Below are 22,031 nucleotides of genomic sequence, written 5' to 3' on the forward strand. Positions count from 1 at the left end.
AAGCAGCATAAGGAAGCGGAGGCGGACCTTGCGATCGGGGTTGCATCATCGAGAGAGCAAGAGCTGTTCAGACCGGTCGTAGACCTCGCAGTGTGTGGGGATGCCTCTGTAGGGTGACAATTGGCCGGCTGCCGCTCTGGTGGCGTGTGCTCGGGGCTGAGGATGTGGATCGCTACCACAGGGACAAGGCAGTCTGACGATTGGAGGGGGCGCTCTCTGTCTTGCCAGCGTCGACTTCTCACTCCTTCAGTGCGGTTGATACGGCTTTGCGGGCACCGCCGGTGAACTCTGAGCCCATCACGCGATCAGCTGCATCTATGTGTGAGCCGCTGACCGCAGAGTATCATTCTGCAAGTGCCAAGGTGGTTCCCGCTTCGCCGCTGCTGCCTCCTTCAGGCTGAGCAGCAGGGAAAGCGGCGGCCACTGGCGCATCGCTAGGCTGCTGCAAGCGCTCCAGAAGCTCGCTTCCTTTTGTCGTGCATTCGCATGTGCTCAAAGAGGCTATAGGCATGAACCTTGCACATAGTTTAGATGCGCGAATAGTGGGAGTGATGGAGCTGTGGCGTGTCGAAAGAAAGAGGTCTCATGCACGGACGGGAAAGAGTGGGAGGAGGAAGAGAGTAATGGCAGGAAGCAGTGCAAACAACTCTCGAGGGATGTCAACAATGTGGAAGAGAGCTGCTGCCTCGTTCGTCACGTTCACCGGATAGGGCCAAAGGCAGCACATCGAGTACATAGGGCGGTCGTGTCAAAGACACCACACCTGCACCACTCCTCGACGGCTCTCTGAACACACAACAGCGAGCCAGTTAGAAATGGGAAAGAGAAGCGGGAAAAAAAGCGGTGGGCCAACGAGGGTGGAGGCCCACGCTATGGCTTGCACGAAAGCGCTGCGGTGCACATTGTCCGCAGTGTCAAGAGACAAATGTACGCGCGCCACTCTTCCACCCGTAACGCTCGCCGGGTGTAAGTCGGAAAACCTAAGCGCGCGCGCTGGCGCATGTGGTGCACAAGACAATCATGCCGTCCTCCCCACAACTCACCTCGTAGGATCCCTCCACCTTGACGTCCGTGATGGGCAAACGGTGCAGCGGCAGCTGCGCAGCATAGTGGACGAGATTGCCGTTGATGCTCGCCTGGGAGAGGTAGAGGTTGCCGCTACGGGGCGCCTCAGCCGCGCGCGCGGGGATGACGGGCTTTGTCGCGCAGTCGCGAGAGCGAAGATTCCAAAAGTAGAGACACCCGTCCTCCCCACCACTGAAGAGCTCCGCGTCGGTGTGGCCAAACGACGTGGGTGAGCGCGCTTTGGTGTTGTTCTCAGTGCCGGTGAAGCGATACGGCAGCAGCGCACCCGTAAGGACGTCCCACATGCGCATCAGACCTCCGCGGTAGGATGCCAAGAGGAAGGTCGAGGAGGGCGACACCGCCAAGGAGCAAATCTCCATCGCGATGGGCGACACGAGCGACGCCGTCAGGACGCCGGTGGCCACGTCCACGACTCGAATGGTGCCATCCTTGGACGCGGCGAAGTAGCTGGTGCCTGTGCGGTTCATGACAAGGGAGACGACGCCGTAGTTACTAAAGAGGTGCTCATACATCTTTGTGCCGGTGTTTAGGTCCCACACACAGACAGTGCCTTCGGAAAGCCCGGTCACGGCGAGGGTCCCGCATGGGAAGAAGCAGCCGGCGTACACGTCAGCGGCGTGTGTCAAGACACAAGCGACGCAGTCAATCGCCTGCGCCACGCTGCCGCTGTCCAGAAGAGACTGCACGCTCAGCACGAGAGTCTCACAGCTGCCCCAGCACAGCAGCTTTGTGCCGTTGCGCCTCAAGTCGCGTATAGGATGCTTGTGCTGGTACAGTAGCTGTGCCTTGTCCGCCGCGCAGGCCTCCGACGAGGGTGCTGCGACGTCGCTGCCGCTCAGAGGTCCAGTGGGGATCCACAGCACCGCCCCGGTGTCCGTCGCTGCCACGACAGCGCTGTGACTGAGAAAGGGCTGACACGCAGTCAGCTTCACACACTGTCGTGCATCGCCAGGCGCCAGGGCAGAAAAGGTGCTCCGCACAAGGGCGCTGGCGTCGATGGAGAGAAAGGGCTCCGTGGCGGGCAGCTGCGCCTCAAGTGGGGCAGAAAGGGAAGTAATGGTGGTGCGCTGAAGGCGCCGCACAAGGTCCGGGTGTTGGCGGGACACGAGCTCGTAGGAAAAGGACTGCTGAAAGATGGTGCGAAGCGGTCGCGTCAGCTCCACTGGCGGCGGCATGCAGACGTTGCCATGCCGGCAGTAGTTTGAGTAATCGACGCTTCCTACCTGCGTGCGGATGTGCTGCAAGAGCTGTGCGCGTCCTAGCTCGGCAGTCCAGCCGCGGTATTCCGGGTACACGTTGCTACTCTCCGCCACAGTCTTACATGTCAGCAGGTATGTGAGCTTCTGGAAGTGCTCGCGGCTGATGGAGCGTTCGAAGGGTTTAATGCTGCGCATGAAGAAGGTGAAGGTGCGCTGATCGTTGTCCTCCTCTACTAGTTCCATGTACTGCTGCTGAGCCAGCAGGAACGGCAGCGAGCGCACCAGCAAGGCTGCCGGCGACGACCCCTCCGGTCTCAGGCCACTCTTTGTGACCGCCTTTGTTTGCAGCTTCTTGAGGCTCTTCTGCGCACTTTCCCAGCTGCTCTCCTCAATGGCGCGGCTCAGCCCGCGCAAGGTCTTGCGCAAGTAGTGCTCCCCGCGGAACTGGCAGGTCGCCTCCTCCCGCAGGATCTGCGCGGAGGACGTAAAGCCCTCCTCGATGAGCCACGCCAAGATAATCTGCACCATCTCGCTTCGCGTCACATCGTTGGACTCAATGTCGACGATAGGGGTCGGGGTGAAGGCAGCACGCGCCAAACCTCCGGCGTCGCCATGCCCGCCGCTGTTCGGTGCGGCTTGGAAGTTCATGAGTGTGCCTCAGCCTATGTGCGTCTCTCTGTGGAGATGTGTGTGTGTGTGTCGGCAAAGCGTTTCATACAATGGCGTACGTACGTTTATTGATGTATGTGTGAGTATTCTCTCTTCAGTGAAGCGTGTGCCGTGCGGAGGACACGTGGTAGTGTGAGAAGCAGAGCCCGAGGGAGTGTCAGAGGAGGCGGAAAACGTCGTTGCCGCATGTAGGAGGAAGCGCGGTGCGGATGCGTAAGCGGTTATGGCTAAAGAAAAAGTAAGTGACCACCGTGCATGTATATATATATATATTTACAGGCACAGCGCACACGTGGCAGCGCGGGAAGACGCCTGCAGGGGAGTGAGTTAGGGGACAAGACAGTAGACTCGCGCGAGGTAATCGACAGCGCATCCTGAAGGCAGTGAGACACAGTTTCCGATGCTAAGGCTAGCCTGGCATCCCCATTCTTTCCCCTTTCCTGCTCCTGAGCCCGCCCCTGTAAACGTCCCTGCCCGTCCCCTTGCTCCTCTCAATGTTAGGTGGTATGCCACATGACTGTGTTTGCGGTTGCGTGGCAACTATCTCTGCATTTAGAGATGGAAGTGGAGGAAAGTGACGTTGTGCAGCGGGCCCGCGGATGTCGCTACGGGAAATCCAACGTTCAGGGCCGCTATTCCCCCTCCCCCTAATTCGCAAAAGAAAAAAACGGAGAAAACGAACGGGACGGCACCGAAGCGGAAAATGTTGCGGCTGATGAACTCACTCGTACGTATGTCGGCACGTGGGTGTGGAAGTGTTGATGTTGGAGGTGGATGTATGTGATAGAGATTACGAAACACAACGACACTGTACCCGACATCCTTCTTCCTCGCTAGTTAGCTATCCCATAGATCAGCCGCGGTGATGTGGACGTGTAAGAACCAAGAGGTGAATGAAGGTGGTGGGCGGCACGGCGAGTGCAGCCATGACCACTGTATCCCCCTTTACGCCGATAAGTCGCATGTCCATGGGAAAGCGAGAGAACCAAAATGGAGGCACCATGAAGTAGAGAAAAGCAAAAATATACGACTGCGCACTCGCACGTACCAAGGCAGAGGAAGGGAGCAAAGATATGCTGTGCCGAGACGCCTGTGCACATGGGCAGACACACAGGTCGACAGAGGGGAAGAGAGAAACCTAAGTGGACGGGATATGAGTAGGGTGCAGCGTGAGAAGACTGCAAACTACACACGATTTCCTCTCCCGCCTCTACCCCTCGCTCACAGTCGCGAACTCCGTCTCTGGATGCCGGTGCTGCCGCTACTCTTTTTTTGATGGAATTGCACATAAGGTGGTCGGCCATGATCAAACAAAGAGTAAGAGAGCCAAAACAGCCTGCCAGAGAGGAGGGGGCGTTGCCCCTTTCGAGCAACGGGGCCACCAGCAGACTTCCCTACAAGAGAGAGGGATTACGCACAAAGCGAGAAAATGAAAAGAGTGAACGGCATTGGCACGGACGCAACTGCAGCTCTCACGGCACAGTCGCACGCGATACCCGTATTGGGCGAATGGAGGCGGGGTGCATCGCCATGTATATTTAGCGTTTCGATGTTGCTGGCGTGTCCACCGGTGTCGTCAACGCCCCTTACGTTTCTCGCGACGAGTGAAATCGGAGAGCGCCTGTCGAATGTCCTCCTTTGTCACCTCCGGCCACGTCTTGTCCAGAAACACAAACTCGGAGTAGGCGCACTCATAGAGGAGAAAGTTACTGATGCGCTGCTCTCCACTTGTGCGGAGAATAAGCTCTGGTTCTACAGAGACGTCGCCGCCGAAGATATGCGCATCCTCCGCCTCATGCTCGTTCTGCGTAATGCTGCGCAGCATCTCTCTGTCCAGCTCTTCCTTCGTCACCTCTGTTGCGACGGCGGCGGCGGAGGCGGTACCGCTGCTGTCTCGGAGGCGGCGGGCGACAAGGCGGTTGCACGCCACCACTACCTCCGACTGACCGCTGTAGCTCACACAGATGTTCAGCACCAGCCGACGGGGCTGAACTACTCGCGTCTCGCGCTCCACACTTCTCATGAACTCCACCACGCGAGGCGGTAGGCGGAAAGGTTCGGTGGATATAAAACGCACAAAGATGTGCCGCTCTAGCGCCTCCTTGCGGATGCGGTCAAAGAAGAAAAAAAAGAGCGACATGAGCGCATCCACTTCCGCGGCGGGGCGATTCCAGTTGTCGGTCGAAAAGGCATACACCGTCACCATATCGATGTGCGCCTCCATGCTGTGGCTGATGACCTCCAGCAGCTTTTCCCCACCGACGCGGTGGCCGTCAAGGGAGCTGTGCTGAATGGCCGCTGCAAAGCGCTTGTAGCGCGCTGCCAGCCAGCACAACTGCTCGGCCGCGCTATGGGTCTCGATGAGCTCAGGGGCGTTGCACAGCTCCTCGCGTATCTCTCGCAGCACCGATGGGACGGGGCCCCTAGCCGTCAAAGCATGGCGGCTGCCGTAGCGCCTGTTGCCGTCCATGATGATGCCTAGGTGCCGCACATTGTGGGCGATGTGGTGCAGTTTGTTCACAGTGATTGCCTTGCTTGCCCGTGGTGCGCCCCCTCGCGAAGACAGCTTTAGCAAGGCGAGCGCTATGTGCCCCAGAAAGGCGAAGACGAGCACGGAGAAGCACACCACCCCGAACGTGCCGCAGGCCGTGCGGAGAGCCAGGATGTCTTGGCTGTCGTTCAAGGCCAACGATGCGCCACGCTGCATTGAGGTGGCCCCGTGCTGCAGTTGTGGGTGAGTCGCCATTAAGATCGCGTGCGTGCGTGTAGAATGGATTGTGGGTGTGGGTGGGTGGGGGGCCGGTGGGGCGACGGATTAAGAAGGGGGGAGCTACAGTACTTGCTGTTCATGGAAAGTGAGATGAGTGCCCGTGTGGAGAAAACCGCACAGGGAGAAAAGTGAAGAGAAATGATGGTGATTGGTTGAATGTGGCGTACAGCGTGGGAGGAGCGATGACCGGGGATGCGGAGTGACGGCGACGGCGACGCTCGCCCTCCCTGCACGCACCATGGCGATGTATGCAGCAGTGTGCAAAGAGCTCACTGAGAAAAGTAGGGTGAGAGACAGACAAGGCCCAGTACACGCTCGCCCCTCCAGGCCGCGGCGTCCCTTTTACGGACACACCCACACAAATAGAGAGGCGCGCAATGCTCGCAGACGAGACTTGGCAAATTTTGTGTGGCTCGGGAGTGCGTGAGTCCATCAGCATCCTCACCAGCCGATGTGATGGTGGTGGTTGGCAACGGGGAGACGTACACACATATGTGCCCTTTACTGATGTTCAGCACCGCACACGTGGGCGTGGAAGTGGTCCAGGAGAGTACACATACACACACGACGCGCACGCGGTAGTCCGCCGTCACTTTCGGTTAGCATTCGAGTCGGGGTCCAGCGCGCCACGCTGCAGCATGCCGAGTAGGTCGCCATTCCTCGCCGCACCCCAGCGAAGGCGCTCGCTGGAGTTGCGGTGCAGGACGTCGGAGTTCAGCAGAGAGAGAGACTGCGCGGTGGTGATGATGGGGGAAAAGAGTGTGTACACGCCCTTGGCGAAGTGCACCACAGGTGTGTAGAGCCAGTTGCCGATGAGCAGCAGGAGCGAGCGTTGAGCGTTGCCTTGGGTGGTGGCATAGCCCCGATGGGTGGACTCGCCAGCGAAGAGGCGCAGCTGTTCGGTGTGATCGGCAACGATGCCATGCTGACTCTCTAAGCTCATCACGACAAACTCCAGCTGCTGCTGAGCGTAGGCCATGTCGCCCTGGCTCTTGCCAAAGAGGTCCTCCAGGCGCGTGATGTGTGCGCGGAGGTCTTCCATGACAACAGACTTGCGCTCGCTTGCGTTTTCGAGGTGACGGCACCTCCGCGACAGTTGCTCGATGCTCTCGTAAAGGTGCTGAAAGTGATTGCGTTGTTCCTCAGGCACCTCCGACGCAGCACGCCAGAGCTGCTTGATGCGGGGCTCCGCCATCCTGGCGACCCCGCTGCTGCTGCGAGCACTGTGAGGCTCGCTCGAATCAGGCACAAGGAGAATTTTGTGTGTATGTTCCCCACGGCAGAGAGCCACACATAGATGTGAAGCGGCAACTCCCGCTGTGAGGAGGCGTACAGGAAAGGACGGAAACAAAGCATCGGCGAAAGAAGGCGCAGCGAGTGGAGGACGGAGCAGAGGCACCCATCAACGACATTCAAAAAGGAGAGGTAGAAAACCTCTGCGGTAGGCGCGCCACGTTTGTCGCAGCTCGGAGTCGAGAGGGCGAGACAAGGCACGCAGCTGATGAACGCCACGGCAGCTTCGCCAGTAGCCGCTGTAGCAGATCTGGTTAACCGCAGAGCGAGAGTGACGACACGGTGCGAGTTCGTCGGTGAGGGGCCCTCTCTTCGCACGAGCCTAGCCCAAAGACGCGAACGAGTTTTGATCCTTATTGGCGCATTAGCAGAGGCGAAGTGGGGCGGGAGGAGGTGGTCAGACACAGAGATAAGCAAACGACGAGAGAGAAGGAAGGACTCCCTCACTGTACATAGAGAAGGAGCGAAGGGGGCGTCACTCGCTGCAGCGCTGCCCATAATACGGCAGACACAAGCTCACAGAGAGAGAAGGTCAAAAGAAGAGTTAAGTAAGCATGTCGCATGAACGCCACGGGCGCCCCTATTGCCCCCGCGTACTCTCCTCTCGCACGCAAGGGGTGGAGGGGAGGGGGGAGGCATATTCCTCATGTGATGGACGCGTCCATGTCGTCCCGTGTGCTATCGCTAGCCCCCGCTCCGCATCCGCCTTGCCCTTCTGTCTTCTACATCATGTTCGTGTCCTTCAGAAGCGTTAGCGGTGGTGCTGTGGGGCACATGCAGGTGAAGAGACGGTTGATGCGCCCCACAACGAAGTTCTGCACCGCCAGCCGATCCCACAACGTTGCGACGTTGTCCAAGCATGGCAAAACACCTTCCAGGCTCTGCAGACCATCATGCTGCACCGACAGCGGCTTCAGGGTCCGGTTCACCTCCAATAAGGAGTCGACCACGGTGGCACGCACCGCCATATTCGTCTCCGAGTCGAGGAAGTTCTCGGTAGTGCGCAACGCATCGTCCGCTGTCATAATTGGCTGAAGGTGCCCACTGAGCTGGCACAGGTGGTACTGCTGCAGCTGATGCAGACGCATCCGGCTCTCCTCCAGCTCCTTGGTGCACTGATCGAGCTGGCGTCGGGCCTCGACGATGTCGTTCGTGTAGTCAGAACCATCAGGCGATGGGCTGATTTGAGAAGCCGCTGCTCGCTTAGTCCCAACGATATCAACGCTATTCCAGTTGTAACTCAACAACACGTGTTGTGCCCTTTTGTGGCGCTCGTGCGTAAGTGTGGCGAGACGGCCTCGCAGAAGCCGATTCCGGGTCTGGGCAAGACGGAGCTTGTACTCCTCGAGCTCGGCGGCGCGCCGCAGCTCCTCCGCCTCCCTGGCCACCGACTTCCCTACCGCGAGCATCTGCTGCGAGTCCTTCCCTCGCTTGAGCAGCTCCGATATGACGCTTGCGCGGCGAGCCTGACTCATGTCCTGCCTGTCATCCGCCACCGTGCCGTCTGTAGGGGGATTGGCGCAGTTAGCACTTGAGCCGGCAGCCGCATCACTGAAACCCCACCGAGACAGTGGCTGACTCGCGTCACGCCAACACGAGTCTACCATTCGCACAAGGGCAGCCTCTTGAGCAACCAGGAGGCGCTCCATGGAAGCTGCGATGGCTTCCACTGTCTGCGCGCTGGTTACACTCACGGATGCCTTCTTCCCAGTGGGCGCTCCGGTCGCGGTGGCAGGTGGGCTCCGCTGCGCTTCAGTCTGCACTGGCATGCTGAGCCGCGGGCTCTGCATGTATGCCTACAGCGTCCTCCTCTCTGCGTGGCAAAGACGCGGCCGGTAATGAAGGGCCGCAACCAATCACCAGGTGAAGTGCGCTGAGTGCCAGAAACTACGCAAAAAGACCTTTTCGCTCTCTTGTGTGGGTGGGTGCGCATATGTTGGCCCTGCAGCGCGTGCAGAAGAACGGCGAGAAGTGGTGACGTAACAAGAAGCGGTAGCGGAGAGAAAGGAGGACACTACGACGGCAAAGACAGGAGAGCATGCACATGTGCGACTGCGTACGCGTGGGTGTGCAGCTGGTGCCTACGCACACGCCGCTACACTTGATGCGTCGAGCAGATGATGATGGGGTAACGGCTCCGCCCTCTGAGCGCTAACGCTGGCGTTGTTCCGGTGCAGCCACCTTAGCCTTCACAGCGAGGGCTGTGTTCTGCTATTATTTCGTCGCTCTCGTGAGGCGCACGCTTCGCCCCCCTTGGGGGGGGGCGTGCAGAGTGGAGGTGGATTCATTCTTTGTGAGAGCGCCGTTTTGAGCTTCACATCGCGGGCCCCCTGAGCGATGCAGGGGTGCGTTTTGCGCCGCCGCTTTGGCCCTCAAGACTGCCTTTGACGGGCGCGTAGTCGAGGCGGTGAAAAGGGCTTGGGCCCCATCTCGCAAGCTCCGCCTTGTGCGCCGCGGTGCAGTAGCCTTTGTGGTGGTCAAAACCGTACTGGGGGAACGCGCGATGCATGACAGACACCGCGTACGCGTCCCTTGCAACCTTGGCCACAATCGATGCAGCCGCTATGGACAGAAGCGTGGCATCACCCTTGACCACAGTCGTGCAGCCGAACCCATCCAAAGCAGGGTATTCGATGCCTATCCGCTTACGAGCCTCAACCTTTCGCACCGCCTGTACGCGCACTCGCTGTCGCTCCTCGCCGGACAGGAACGTCCACGGCACTCGATTGCCGTCAATGAGAATCGCGCAGGTCAGCGGAGTGAGGATGCTGAGCCCACTCATTGCATTGTACGAGCGCACGATGGCGTCACACACTGCAGACATCCCCTCCAGCGTGGCATTAAGGATGTTGCGCTCGTTGATGACAGAAACGTCGACGAGAGCCGCAGCCACTGCTTGCAGTGGCTTGCGCCGCTGATACCGCACGAGGCAGCACGCGCCATCCCTCGCAGTAGTCCCCATGAAGCCTTCAACGCCTGAGTCGCTCAGCTCCGCGCACATGGCCTCGAGCGTCTCGGCGCGAGCGTTCTCCTTCATCTGCTTGCTGTCCACCACAGCGTAGCGCACCGGTGTGGCGGAAATGCGATAGAGGGTGGCAGCGACACCCACCGGACCCGCCATGCAGCCGCGGCCTGCTTCATCGACGCCAATCACGTATCGAATGGAAGGACGCAGCCCCGCTCCATCCCGCTCCGTTGTATCCATGTTACTCAGAGATAAGACACAGGCGCGCACGCGTGTGTCGCGGTTGTCGTGGTGGTCTTCGTTTTGCGCGACGGCGTGTTCGGTCAGAGGAACCCGAGCAAGGGAAGAAACAAGGCAGCGGGGAAGGGAGAGAAGCAGCGAAGTAGACGGGAGAGGGGTGACGCAGGCATGAAGCGTACACAGGGGAGGCTATTGGGAAGTGGAGGAGAGAGCAGAACTGTCTCCCACACGACGCGGACACACGTTGCGCCTGTGAGATGGGGGAGGGGGAAGAATGGGGGAGATGGCAAACAGAAGCTGCCCGCCCGCGCAGCGCTGCAGCTAACCCATCACTCAGTCACTCAGAAAGCGCAGAGCAGTGGTGGCAGTGGCGACGATGACACGTGAGCGTTAGTTCATCCTGTTGACCTTCCTCGGTGCGTGTGCCAGCGGCAACTCGTGTGTGAAACACGCGCGTTCAGACGAAGCTGGTGGAGAGAAGAGGCGGAGGGTGCTCGGTACATGTGCGGTATGCACACACACACACCACATGGGGGAGGGACGCGTGCGCACGTGTACACACCCAAACGAACGAAACGAACGCGGAGCGCCTCATAGAGACGAATGTGTAGCGAGAACTTTGGGGCAAGCAGTACCAGCAGTGGCGGCAGCGGCGGTCGTTCTCACAAGCGCGCACGCATGCACATCGAGAAGGACGGTGTTTGCGAGGGGGGTAGAAGGTCCAGTAAAGGCCCTTCATCAGAGAGAAGTGCGCAGTGATAGATCTAGGTCTAAGTTTGTGTCAGGAAAGAGGCGCAATGCCTCAGAGACGTGCTCGGCCTCCTCAAGCACCGCCAGGATGGCGGCGGGAACGGTTCCGGGTAATTTGCCGTCACCAGAAAGTAAGGGAGCGCAGCGGCCGCTCTCTGGTAGTGGTGCAGACGCCTCGAGGTCGACGCGCCTAAGCAGTTCCTCGGCGGAACTCATAATGCTCGCGAGGGGACTTGTGCAGCTGTCGGCCGTTGCGCGCGCATGGGCCTGCGACAACGCAGTAGGTCCAAGTCGCGTGCAAGGATGGAAAGTGCATTCCCGCATCTCCGCCTCGCAACGCGCCACCACGGCGTGGTGCAGTCGCTCGCTGCGGCGTCGCTGCCACATCCCTGTGCGGGCGGAGAGTGGGGCCCGCTCAAAGCGGACCGATGTGTTGATGCGCGGTGCAAACGTCTCCTCCGGGGATACATAGCGTGCAACATCCAGCGCTGACTTTGGTCGCAGGAGTCGCTCGTGAGTGGTGTCGCCTCGCTTTGAAGCGATGAGGCTGCTGACGGAGTCGGTGCGGGGACAGAACTCATTCCTGGATCGCGCATGCGCCAGTTTCTCCTGCGTCTGATGATGAGCGCGTCGCGTCACCGCTTCTTCGTAAAGGCGTTGGTATGTCGCCATGGACGCCGTTTTGGTCTTTTCGCCGCTCGAGCTGCGCAGGTTGGTCACATCAGCGAAAGTGGCGGTGTCGGTGCCCGTGCCCGCATTCCCGGCACCACTGTAGAGTCGCTCGACAACGGGTCGGCTGGACTTCATGGTGCGTGCATGGGCAGAGATGGTAGGCCTGAAGGAAAGCCTTGCCACCTCCTCCTGGCGCTTTTCCTCGAGATGCCCCTCCAGGCGCTTGTGGCGCTCCATCAGCACATCGCCGACGGGCAGTTGCATCCAGCCGTTCCGCCTCCGCTCCGACTCTGCCATCTCACGCGACACGGGCAGGATTGCTGGCTGGCACGTGTATGCCGTCGCCCTCTCTGCGAGAAGAACGGATTGGCGCTCAGCTCGGTGTTGTCGGGCGGCCTCGGCAGACGCGTGAAGGGAAGGTGTGGGAACGAAAAGGCGCCGCTGAGGTTCTGGTGACGGTGGTCGCACAATCGATTCCAAGACAGCCGCTTCGGACATTCGCTTGTGCTGCTGCGCCTCCCTAAGCCTCTCCTGGTACACCGCGCCGCACCGCAGCAGTCGCTCCTCCACGCGGACAGCTGCGTCATGCTGGCGGCCCGACTGCACAGGGGACAGCTCGCAGACAACATCAGCAGTGACTGCGGTGGTGGCGCTGCCCGAAGCAGGAGACGATGACAAGCCTCCCCGTACGCATGGATGAGACATGAAGAACGTGTGAGTGCGTGTGTCTGTGCGTGTGTATGGGGAGGGGAGAGGACGGTAAGAAAGCGGGAGGAGGGGGAGAGGGTGCAGATGCCGTACGAGTATGAGAAGAAGAGTAAGGAAGTGCATGAGATAGAACGGTGCCCACAAGGTAGGTCGTGGAGGGTGTCACGGAGAGGCACGCACGTGGAGAGAACGGCGTGTGGTGAACGCGACTTGTGCAGCCGTTGCGGTGAACGGGGAACTAGCACGTGACGACACACGCAGAAGAGTGACATCATGGCAGTTCATGCAGCAACAGCTGAGGTGCAGCTGCAGACGCACAGCTGCACCTCTGCGGTGGGGCACCCACCGATCACAAGGAGAGAGCGAAGACATGGATGAACAAGATGGCACGATGAGGGGTACGCAAGCAAACACACATACGCAGGGGAGAGAGAGGGACAGAGGGGAGGGGGACGCCGGCGCTCACCTCCTCTGCATACGCATGTAAAGGACCAAGCGACAGATAGGGAGAAAGGTGGAGACTCAGGCGAGGAGGTGGAGGAGGAGTGGGGGATGCAGGTGAAAGTGTGCAACAGCCGACGCGGATAGGGGAGAAGAAAGGGAGAAATGGCGCACATGAGCTGTACTGTACATAAAGTTGGTGGTTGTGTGGCGAAACAAGAAAGCCGCCACTTGACTTCCGTTGAGGACGCGCCGCATACTGGGAGCACTTTCTCCGCACATCACATCTCCCCTCGCCTACAACATCCCCTGCTGCCATCCCAGTCCCTATTCCCGACCGGCCCAGTAGCACGCGCCACAGTGAAGGAGAGCAAGGCCTGAATCCAACATCTCGCAGGGGCCCAAGAAGGGAAAGATGAGGCATTACGCGGTGCTGCCGGCTGACGGAGGCGACTGGAATCGATAGCTAAACGTGCTGGGATTCTTGGTGGAATAAGCGGTGGGTTTGCTAGAGGATGGGAAGTACGTGCGCTGCTGCTGCGTCTCTGCCAGGTGAGCCCGCCTCGACTCCTCAAACAACTGATGCACATTGGGTAGCGCCGTCTTCGCCGCGGGTGAGATGTGAGGAGCGACAGCCGTCTTCTGGTGTAGGCTACGAGGCTGCTCCGCCAGGTACGAAATGCCCGCCGCTCGTGAGGTGCGGCGACGCAGCTTGAGCTCGCGGCCGGTGCGAGCGTCGTGGCGATCCATAATGGCATGAATGTCGTTATAAAGGCGCGCCGAGGCGCGGCGAATGCGCTCCGGCGTTGGCACGCGAGTCACGAGTTGCCGATCACGCGCAGCGGCGGTATCCTTGGGGCTGAGTGAGGCTTCTTCGGTCGCATTCCCTTGAGACTGGCCGGCCTCCCGGATTGTTTCCAGCGCTGCTAGTTCATGGTTGTTGCTGCTCTCCACCAACACGTCCATGTAGCGGAGCTGCGGCGTCGGCCGTGAAAGCGGTGTAGCAGCGTCCATGGCAGTGACAATGGCGGCCCACGCTGCTGCAGGCGCAGATGGTGTGCTTGGTTGGTTGGAAAATGATACAATGAAAAAAAGATGGAGAAACCGAGAGAGGGGAGGGGAGGAGACCGCAAACACGCTGACAACGGGGGTGCGCACCGCTGCGAGGCCACTCGAGGTAGAAGAGCGGTGTTAGCGCGTGTGTGTGAGAGAGGGAGAGGGAGAGGGAGAGAAAAGGGCTTGTAGACCGCTGAGAGTGGAACAAGAATCGAAAAGGCACGGAAATGACGCACCACTGCATGAAGTGTGCACCTCGGCCCATCTTTATCCTCTCTCCAGCCGTACTGTGTGCATGTACACTCCGTAGAGGGAGTTGGGCCGTAAAACGCGGTGAACCAGCGGATGGGCACAAAAGCGTGAAAGTAAGTCGTTGCGCATTAGTAGGAAGGGCAACACAATGATGTCCCCCACCCCTGCCTGGCGAAGAAGGCTCCCGCGGTCCTCGTGCGGTGCATCTGTGCGAGGTGTGCGCACACAAGCACAGGAAGGATGAAGCCGACGTATACGTTGAGCTGTGTGCCTACACGCGCGGTCATCAGTCGTCCCGCACCTACCATCCGTACCCTGTACGCATCTCAGTCGAACTATGTTGAGGGCTCGGCTGCGTCGCCTTGCAAACAAGGCGAACAAAACAAAGGGCAGTCACTCCACCGTCACCACGTAAGCACACAGAACAAAGACCCTACGCAGAGGCATACACGCACAGAGGTTCCCGGCGCGCCTCACTCGGTCGCCTCCACCTCAGACGCCGCCGTTTCCCCGCTCTCCTCCTCCTCAGACGCGACGCTCTCCTCCATCACCGCCGAGAAGTCCGATTTGGCCGTCGTCAGGTCCAGAAAGTCCTGCACCTCTGCGGATCTCGTCTTGCGCTGCTTCGACACAAACGTGTAGTCGTTGTCTTTGATGCTTTCCATGGAGCACATGTCTACCCCGCACGACGCAGAGACTTGCAGCGGCACGCTGATCTTCACTCCAGGAAACACCTTTGGGACGTACTCGTGCACCGAGCCGAGGATGCGGCATGTGTCCGTTACACATTCCCGCAGCACATCGACGTGGCAGTCCATCCACACCGAGTCGTGAACAAAGTTGATGAGAAACGCGCGGTCCTTGTAGAAGTCTTTCCGCACAAAGTGCCGGTAGAGTCGGCCGAGCATCATCTGCGCCAGCTCCGCGCCGTACCCTTGAATTGGGTAGTTCTTGATGGGAGGCAGGTTCAGCACCACATCCCGCGTGCGCAGGCTCATCCGCAGCCCCGTCGGCATCTCGGCAATGAAGCTGGTGGGCAGTCCTGGGTTGTTCGGGCGAAGCGCGACAGAGCGGATAATGCGGTGAAACTGCGCGATGCCGGGGTACTCCTCATTCTCTCTCTGAATCGACGCCTCCAGGTCCTTTACTGGAATGCCGGTGGTCTTGTGCAGCAGCGGCACCCCAGCGCCGTACAGACGCTGAAAGGAGAACTGCTTCGCCGTTTTGCGCAGCTTGACGTACTTGGGGACATTGCGCTTATAACCCTGGTAAATCTCGTCGTACGGCAGTCCGCTAAAAAACGCCGCCCGCTTCACGTGGAAGTCGACACCGCTATTGAGGTCTTTTGTGAGGTTTGCGTCGTTGCACAGAATCGCCAGCACCACGATCTCCAGCTGCGAGTAGTCCACCTCGACGCAACGCCCCTTGGAGCCGAAGCGGGATACAAAGAGACGCCGCACAGACGACTTATCGTCCTTTGGAATGTTCTGGCAACTCGGGTAGGCGCTAACAGTGCGCGACGTCGTCGTGGCGGTCATGTCGATGTGCTGGTGCACTCTGCCGTCTCGGTGCAGAATGGCCAGCCGCCCGCCTGTGCTGGGTTGCAGAAACGTGGAGGTGTGACGGTCGAGCAGCTGCCGCTGCAGGAGCAGGCCGGCCGGCTTCACGCCGTGCGCGTGCAAGGACGCGAGCACAGCTTCGGAGAAGACTTTGCTCTGCAGACTCGCAATCAGCTTCGCGTTGCTGACGTAGTCGGCAGCCACGCCGGGCAGCCGCACCTTCACGAGCCGATTTTGACGCTCTGCTGGTACAAAGCACCCGATCGACGGAGAGCGCAGGAAGCAGTTAGCGGCCTCGATCAAAATCTTGTCCCGCTGCACCACGGCGTCTTTGTCGGCGACACCGAGGATGTTGACCAGCACATACCAAAGTGCCTTTGTGTCCGTGTCAGCGCGGTGCAGGTCGCCTTCCGGCCGCACATTGAGCGCTGTGATCAGGCGACTGAGGCTCAGAGAGGAGGCGAGGGCATCCATGAGGGGTTGGTTCGCGCGTCTGATCCGCATGCGCCATCGCAGATCGCTCCGGTGAGCATTGAGGAGCGCCAGTGAGTCGCAAAACAGAATGCCGTCCAGCTGGCACTCCGGCGCGTGACACTCGAGCGCGCGGCGCAGCATCGGCTCGTCCACGGAGAAGACGTTGTGGCCCACCAGCACCAAAATCTCATGCGGGTTGTACGAGGCCTTGTCGAGGCGCAGATACTGGCCAATGCTCTTCGCGACCACATCCACGGTTGGCGCGTCGCGCACCATCGCGTTTGTGATGTGGTGAATGCCCACGGTTCGCGGAGTGATGGAACGCTGCGGGTTCACGAGCGTGTGAAACGTGGTGTTCTCGATCGGGTCGAACATCGCCACCTCCACAATGGCGTCCGTGCTTGGGTTGAGCCCCGTTGTCTCGATGTCAAAGAAGACGATGCGGTACGTTTTCAGTTTCTGCGATCCCTGAGCCTCGATGTGCTGATGGATGCGGTTCGGCAGCCCTCCCGACGTGGGCAGCGCGCATTGGGCCGCGTAACGCTGCAGGTGTAGCTCCCCAACCATGTGGAGGAAAGCGCCGTAGCGGTGGCAGAGATGGACCACGTTCGACGTCCATAGAGGGGTATCGCGGGCGTGGGCCTGGTGCCCCAGCGAAATTGTGCCACCAAAGAAGTAGGCGTGCTGCTGCTGCAACGAAGCCCAGTCAAAGTAATTCCTCATGTCAACCGGTACCTCGCTCGGCACGTACGCCTGCATCGCCGCGTCCAGCACAGACGCGGCGCTCTTCAGCGAGGCCGTCTGCCGTGCCGCCTCCTCCGCATTGATGTGAATGCCTGCCTTCTCGATGCTCGCCATCGCAAGCAGGGAGTCCATGCGGTGCGCCAAGCTCACCACCTGGCACTGCTCAAGCGCACGTTTCAACTGCTCCACAAACACCTTCACCACCGCGGGCGCTGCGTGGAGGAGAAACTTCCGCTGAAAGGCAAACGGGAAACGGTTGTTTGGCGTACCCACGCGCGACGATGGCGGCAGCTGCACACCGTGACGAAGGGCCAAATCGTGAAGCCTGTTGCTGCCAGAGGTGCATCGCTGCGCCTCCAGAAGATACTCGGCCAGCGTCACACACCACACACGACCGCCGCGCTTGATGAACTTCTGCAGCTCGGCATCACCTGACAACAGCAGCACAAGCGACTTGGCATCGTGTGTGACGAGCACGTCGTATCCATCGAGGCTGGGTAAGCAGAACTGCCCGCGCTCCCTGTAGATGGCCCACGGCTCCACTGTTCGATTCGCGTGGTCGGTGATGCACGCACTCAGCACGTAATTGATGTCCGCTACCGGGTTCATCGGCTGAGCGTGCACGGTGTGGTCGGTGGCAACGTAGGCGATGGTGATGAACTTGTCGTAATGGCGCAGCTCCGCCTTTTCGGCTGCGACACGTTTGGGGAGAGTAAAGTAGCAGGCCCAGTCGAGCACGTTCTGTGGGGTCGCGATGCCCTCATCCGAGGAGCTGTTCAGCAGACTTAAGTGGTCAAACGTCTGGCTCTGGGAGAGCTTCTTGCGCTGATAACTGCGGAGTGTGTTGCCGGCTGCTGTGTAGATGCCGAAGAGCAGATCCGCGTCCAGGAAGCTTGCAGTCTCCTTCATCGCCCCCCAGTACCGCATCAGGTCAGAGTGGTAGCAGCCGCGCAGGCGGTCGCTCACCTCTGACGCGTACACGACGACGCAATCGTGGCCGGCCCTCACGACGGCGGTGCGGCAGCGGAAGAGTGCAGCGCGGTCGGTGCGGTTCGTGGGTACCAAGATCATCTGCCTGGAACGCGTATCGAGCAGGCAGGCAAGCACGTCAGAGAGCATGCCTTTGGCGGAGAAGCGGCGGCGACTCACCGGATCCCAGAGCGACACGTTAAGCCCACGAGTGCCGGCGCGCACGAGATGAATGAGGTAGACGGAGAAGCGAGGCAGCACGTACGTGCTCACAGTCCGCAACGGGTCTGCCGACACCGCCTGGCACGCTGCAGTGCGGATGAACGCCCAATGCGCCTGGAACCATGTGCGTGTCATAGGAGCTGGAGACACACCAGATACGGCGTCCCGTGTGATATCACGCGGCGACGGAGGACTGTGGCACAGCACGGAGCTGAGCTCGAGGGTGTCAACGTGAGTGGCTACTTGCAGCCCACTGAACTTCAGCAAGGCCGTGAGCTTTTGGAGAGGCTCCTTCAGCCTTTTCCGCTCCTGTTCCGTCTCTACAACGGGTATGAGGGCAAGCTGCGGTGATTCGCCGCTAATGTGGGTCATGAGCTCATCCGCTACACTCCACACTTCTGAAGCCTCCATCCTCGTGTCCACGCTACACGCAATGTTGTCCGCCGAGATGGAAAAGATCTGGAAGGTGGCTGTCTGGAAGTGATACCCCGCCAGGAAAGTCGCCACGCTGCTTTCCCCGCAGTTCTTCGGCGAGTTACGCTGAGCAACGGTGCTTTGATTCTCGGCTACCAGCCTCTGGATGTTGGTGTAGTATTCCTGCGTACTGCGCACGACACCGGCGTCCACCGAAATGGGGACGCGAAAGAACTCGGCGTACTCTGCAGCGGCATCCACTGACGGAGCCTTCCCTCTTGCCAGCGCTGCCTGGGCCTTTGTCAGGGACTGCACAGTGCAGCTTGAGCGCAGTGGTTGCACCAGCGCGCGGGGCGCGGAGCTGCCCAAGCGACGAAACATGGCTGCGTGACACAGATGACAGTTGCCTTCCACGCGCTTTTCCCTGGTCAGGTGACACCTTCGCCACCTCCCCCCCACTTCTGCCGTAGACCGTAGGTGCACAAGGACTGAGGCGGATCTCTAAACTTCTTTCTTGTGCGCGTATGCAAGTAGGCACGTGCCGCACCGACGCGCAGACACACAGCGACACCAACAACCACACACAATCCTCCTGCACGGTCCTCGAACAGATACGGCGGCGAGAGCTAAAGGAAACAGCAGCAGCTGCACACAAGTGCAGCTGAATGGACCCAACAACGTACAAAACGAGAGGCGGCAGAGGCAAGCCTGTTGTTTTCAGGAGGACGCCGGTGCTCTGAGCGCAGACGTGCAGAGACAGATGCACGCCCGCCCTTTATTACCTCCTCTCTCCTCTCCTGCCTCACTCTATCTATTATCTCTCTTTCTCTATGCTGCAAAGACGTGTACGTGTGTCTACGTGTAGCGGGGGAGGGGGGGCACATACATGTATGCATGTATGTGTGTCAGCCTCTACTCTACCTCAATTTCTCCCACCCCCCTCTCTGCCTGTCTCCAAGCTATGGCGACTGCTGTCGAACGACGACCTCGCGCGTGCGTGTGCGTTAACGGGAGCGAAGGAGAGAGCAACACGCTGAGAGAGCGCGAGGTGGGGTAAGATGAAGCGAAGGGAGTAGTAAAGCAGAATTATAGCACACGCGCGCCTACGCCAAGTCGGGGAAGGCGAAGGGTGGGCCAATGAAGCAGGTAGACAAAGGTTATGTGTGTATGGGTGGATCTAGTGAAGCGGCCTCGTCGTCAAACACAGCTCCGTATCCCCCCGCTCAGCAGCGTGCAAGCGTAAAGACAAGTAGCTGCACTAACCGCCCCCACGCGCCCGTCGTCGGTGCCGTGTCAAGGCCACCGTATCAATGCACTGTTTTGCGTAGAAGCCACGGCCGAGGAGCGTAAGAAAAAGAGAGACAGGGTGAGAGCGAGAGAGACATCGACGCTCATTGCGTGCAGAGCGAGTGCAAGAAAAATGTACGAGGCGAGGAAGGGAAGAGGGGGGACGGTATTGGTGTGCGCGCGTCGGCGAGACATGGAGAGACGGAGAGAGAAGGACCAGTGCTCTTCAATCACAGAAGGAAGCAGGATCAGTGATGCTCCAACACTGAGACACAGATACAGACACGGTGGGCGTCTGGCTGCGTCGCCCTTGTAGCGTCTCCCCTGTGACGCGCAGGAAGTGTAGGTGTGTGTGGGTGTGGGTGTCCGGAGGGGTCGGGCCAGCTTGGCCACTTCGTTGCTTCTATCTGCTCGTGTCCTTGTGCGTATTGCTGCGTGCATAGACGGTGTTCACTGTCGTTAATCGCGCTCTCTCCCTATTGTGGTCGTCGCTGTTGGCGCTACCGAACCCGTCTGCCGTCTCGCCCCACCCCACGTGTTGAAAAGTGCGGCGATGAGGTGCGGAGGAAGTCAAAGCCCGTGGAGGAAATGAAAAGAAACACATGGCCATCACGGCACGACACAGTCAACGCAACGAAATAGCGTCAAAGAAAGGGGGAGAAAAAAGTGAAGACACACACACGAAGGGAAGGAAAAGAGTGCGCTTCCCGCACGTGGGCACGGGCACACACACACACACACACAAGCATGCGCACGTACTAAGTGCCCTCGTGATCTCACCCTCGTGAGATCAGGAAGAGAGTTGAGGGGACAGAGAAGACAGTTGTTGAGCTGAAGGGCTCCGTCCCATTCTTCGAGTCTGCGATGGGGGATGTCACAAACGTGTTGGACGTCGCCAGGTAAGGGGTAGGGGGGAGCGGGCCTCTGTGCTCTGCTCTCATGTAACTGCTGCCTGTCCTTGTGACGACTTCAACGAAAGTGCAGGGCACTGCCCTTCCTTATTCATCATGTCTCTCACCCGGTGGCGGACATGATGAGGGTTGGTCGAGATGGAACTGACTTGAAATGACAGACAAGGTAGCAAAACCAGTTGACATCCGTCCCCAACATAAGAGGGGGGAAGAACTACCACGCACACCCACATGCACATACGCCGCAGCCGGAAACCACACGATAGAAATAGATAAGGCCCCTCTACAAGAGGTCCAGACACGTTTTGCAGTGAAAAGGAAAGAGAGGCAATCAAACAAATGTACGACAGACGTCGCAACGGAAGTTGGGGGGGGGAACCTGGCAAGAAGAGAAGTCGATAGATGCGCGTGGCCGGCGAAATAGGAAACGGATGAATCAGCACGCTGGCCACGACCACCCCGCCAACACGAACGTCTTTTGTTTGCTTCAGTGCAGTCGGGGAAAGGCGGATCTCCCACTCACTGGCGGTGAGAAGGAAGAAGAGGAGGGTGGAGAGGAGAAGCAAGACTCGTCATCATTTACCCTCCGCGAGTACGCCTATACCGTAGTGCATATAGAGAGAGATGCATGTGGATATGTTAGATACACATACCTATCCAAAGGGAGGAGAAATGGAGAATGGAAGCGTAAGATATACGAAGCGCAAAGAAAACTCACACGCGTACCACGCACACCCCAATGTACGCACACGTGTGCGCACTGCACCACTGGGGGAGGTAGATGGCACGGGACGGTATACAAATGTGCACGGGTGGAAAAAAAAGAGAACACCAAAGCACCGGTGGTACAGAGGGAGGAGGAGAGAGAAGGGCAGCCAGACACCAGACGCGCACACAAGCGCTGTGAGGCCCGTTAGCGCCCACACACACACACACCTTCTCTTCCCTCTCTTTCACCCAGCAGTGCAGCGGTGTCGCTCGCCAGTTGTCTACACAACAGAAGAAGCACCAAGAGGTGATAGAAAACGAAATACTCCGCGGAATCAAAAGAAAAGGGAAAACGGAAACGACGCACACAAGGCGTCTGTCAGGCGGGCACGCTTATTGCACTAGTTGGATGAAGGGGAGAGCAAGAGAGAGAGACGGTCATCGTGGAGAGCGTGGCCGAAGGCAAGCAGGGGAGGAAGTGTGCGCGACAGTCGAAGTGGAGGGAGCAGACATTGTACAACACTTCTTCACACCTCACATGCACGTATAGGTAGGTGTGGAGAATTGCGTCCCCCTCACCCACGGACATTTCCCCCGGCGGGGGTCGTCCTCTCGGCTCCTCGGAAGGCAATGTGTGCATGA

The 22,031-nt window shown here is 59.3% G+C and overlaps 8 protein-coding genes across 8 annotated transcripts; all 8 read right to left on the reverse strand.

Annotated features, from left to right (window-relative positions):
* Nucleotides 1-980: 980 nt before the first annotated feature.
* LMXM_13_0010 (conserved hypothetical protein) lies at nt 981-2,933 on the reverse strand (the record flags this gene model as incomplete). Its single annotated transcript, XM_003873163.1, has 1 exon — nt 981-2,933. One exon carries the CDS (start codon nt 2,931-2,933, stop codon nt 981-983), a length of 1,953 nt encoding a protein of 650 aa, XP_003873212.1.
* A 1,597-nt stretch (nt 2,934-4,530) lies between these two features.
* On the reverse strand, nt 4,531-5,700 carry LMXM_13_0020 (cis-prenyltransferase-like protein; the record flags this gene model as incomplete). Its single annotated transcript, XM_003873164.1, has 1 exon — nt 4,531-5,700. The coding sequence occupies one exon, from the start codon at nt 5,698-5,700 to the stop codon at nt 4,531-4,533; it is 1,170 nt and encodes a 389-aa protein (XP_003873213.1).
* A 613-nt stretch (nt 5,701-6,313) lies between these two features.
* On the reverse strand, nt 6,314-6,919 carry LMXM_13_0030 (conserved hypothetical protein; the record flags this gene model as incomplete). The annotated part of the gene is made up of 1 exon (XM_003873165.1): nt 6,314-6,919. The coding sequence occupies one exon, from the start codon at nt 6,917-6,919 to the stop codon at nt 6,314-6,316; it is 606 nt and encodes a 201-aa protein (XP_003873214.1).
* Nucleotides 6,920-7,739: 820 nt separating this feature from the next.
* Nucleotides 7,740-8,624, reverse strand: LMXM_13_0040 (conserved hypothetical protein; the record flags this gene model as incomplete). The annotated part of the gene is made up of 1 exon (XM_003873166.1): nt 7,740-8,624. One exon carries the CDS (start codon nt 8,622-8,624, stop codon nt 7,740-7,742), a length of 885 nt encoding a protein of 294 aa, XP_003873215.1.
* Nucleotides 8,625-9,331: 707 nt separating this feature from the next.
* LMXM_13_0050 (putative ribonuclease HII) lies at nt 9,332-10,138 on the reverse strand (the record flags this gene model as incomplete). The annotated part of the gene is made up of 1 exon (XM_003873167.1): nt 9,332-10,138. The coding sequence occupies one exon, from the start codon at nt 10,136-10,138 to the stop codon at nt 9,332-9,334; it is 807 nt and encodes a 268-aa protein (XP_003873216.1).
* Nucleotides 10,139-10,960: 822 nt separating this feature from the next.
* LMXM_13_0060 (conserved hypothetical protein) lies at nt 10,961-12,142 on the reverse strand (the record flags this gene model as incomplete). The annotated part of the gene is made up of 1 exon (XM_003873168.1): nt 10,961-12,142. One exon carries the CDS (start codon nt 12,140-12,142, stop codon nt 10,961-10,963), a length of 1,182 nt encoding a protein of 393 aa, XP_003873217.1.
* A 1,074-nt stretch (nt 12,143-13,216) lies between these two features.
* LMXM_13_0070 (hypothetical protein, unknown function) lies at nt 13,217-13,807 on the reverse strand (the record flags this gene model as incomplete). The annotated part of the gene is made up of 1 exon (XM_003873169.1): nt 13,217-13,807. The coding sequence occupies one exon, from the start codon at nt 13,805-13,807 to the stop codon at nt 13,217-13,219; it is 591 nt and encodes a 196-aa protein (XP_003873218.1).
* Nucleotides 13,808-14,574: 767 nt separating this feature from the next.
* LMXM_13_0080 (mitochondrial DNA polymerase I protein B,putative) lies at nt 14,575-18,864 on the reverse strand (the record flags this gene model as incomplete). Its single annotated transcript, XM_003873170.1, has 1 exon — nt 14,575-18,864. The coding sequence occupies one exon, from the start codon at nt 18,862-18,864 to the stop codon at nt 14,575-14,577; it is 4,290 nt and encodes a 1,429-aa protein (XP_003873219.1).
* Nucleotides 18,865-22,031: the final 3,167 nt, after the last annotated feature.

This window comes from Leishmania mexicana, chromosome 13, assembly GCF_000234665.1.
Source record: "Leishmania mexicana MHOM/GT/2001/U1103 complete genome, chromosome 13".
In the NCBI taxonomy this organism is placed as follows: Eukaryota; Euglenozoa; class Kinetoplastea; order Trypanosomatida; family Trypanosomatidae; genus Leishmania; species Leishmania mexicana.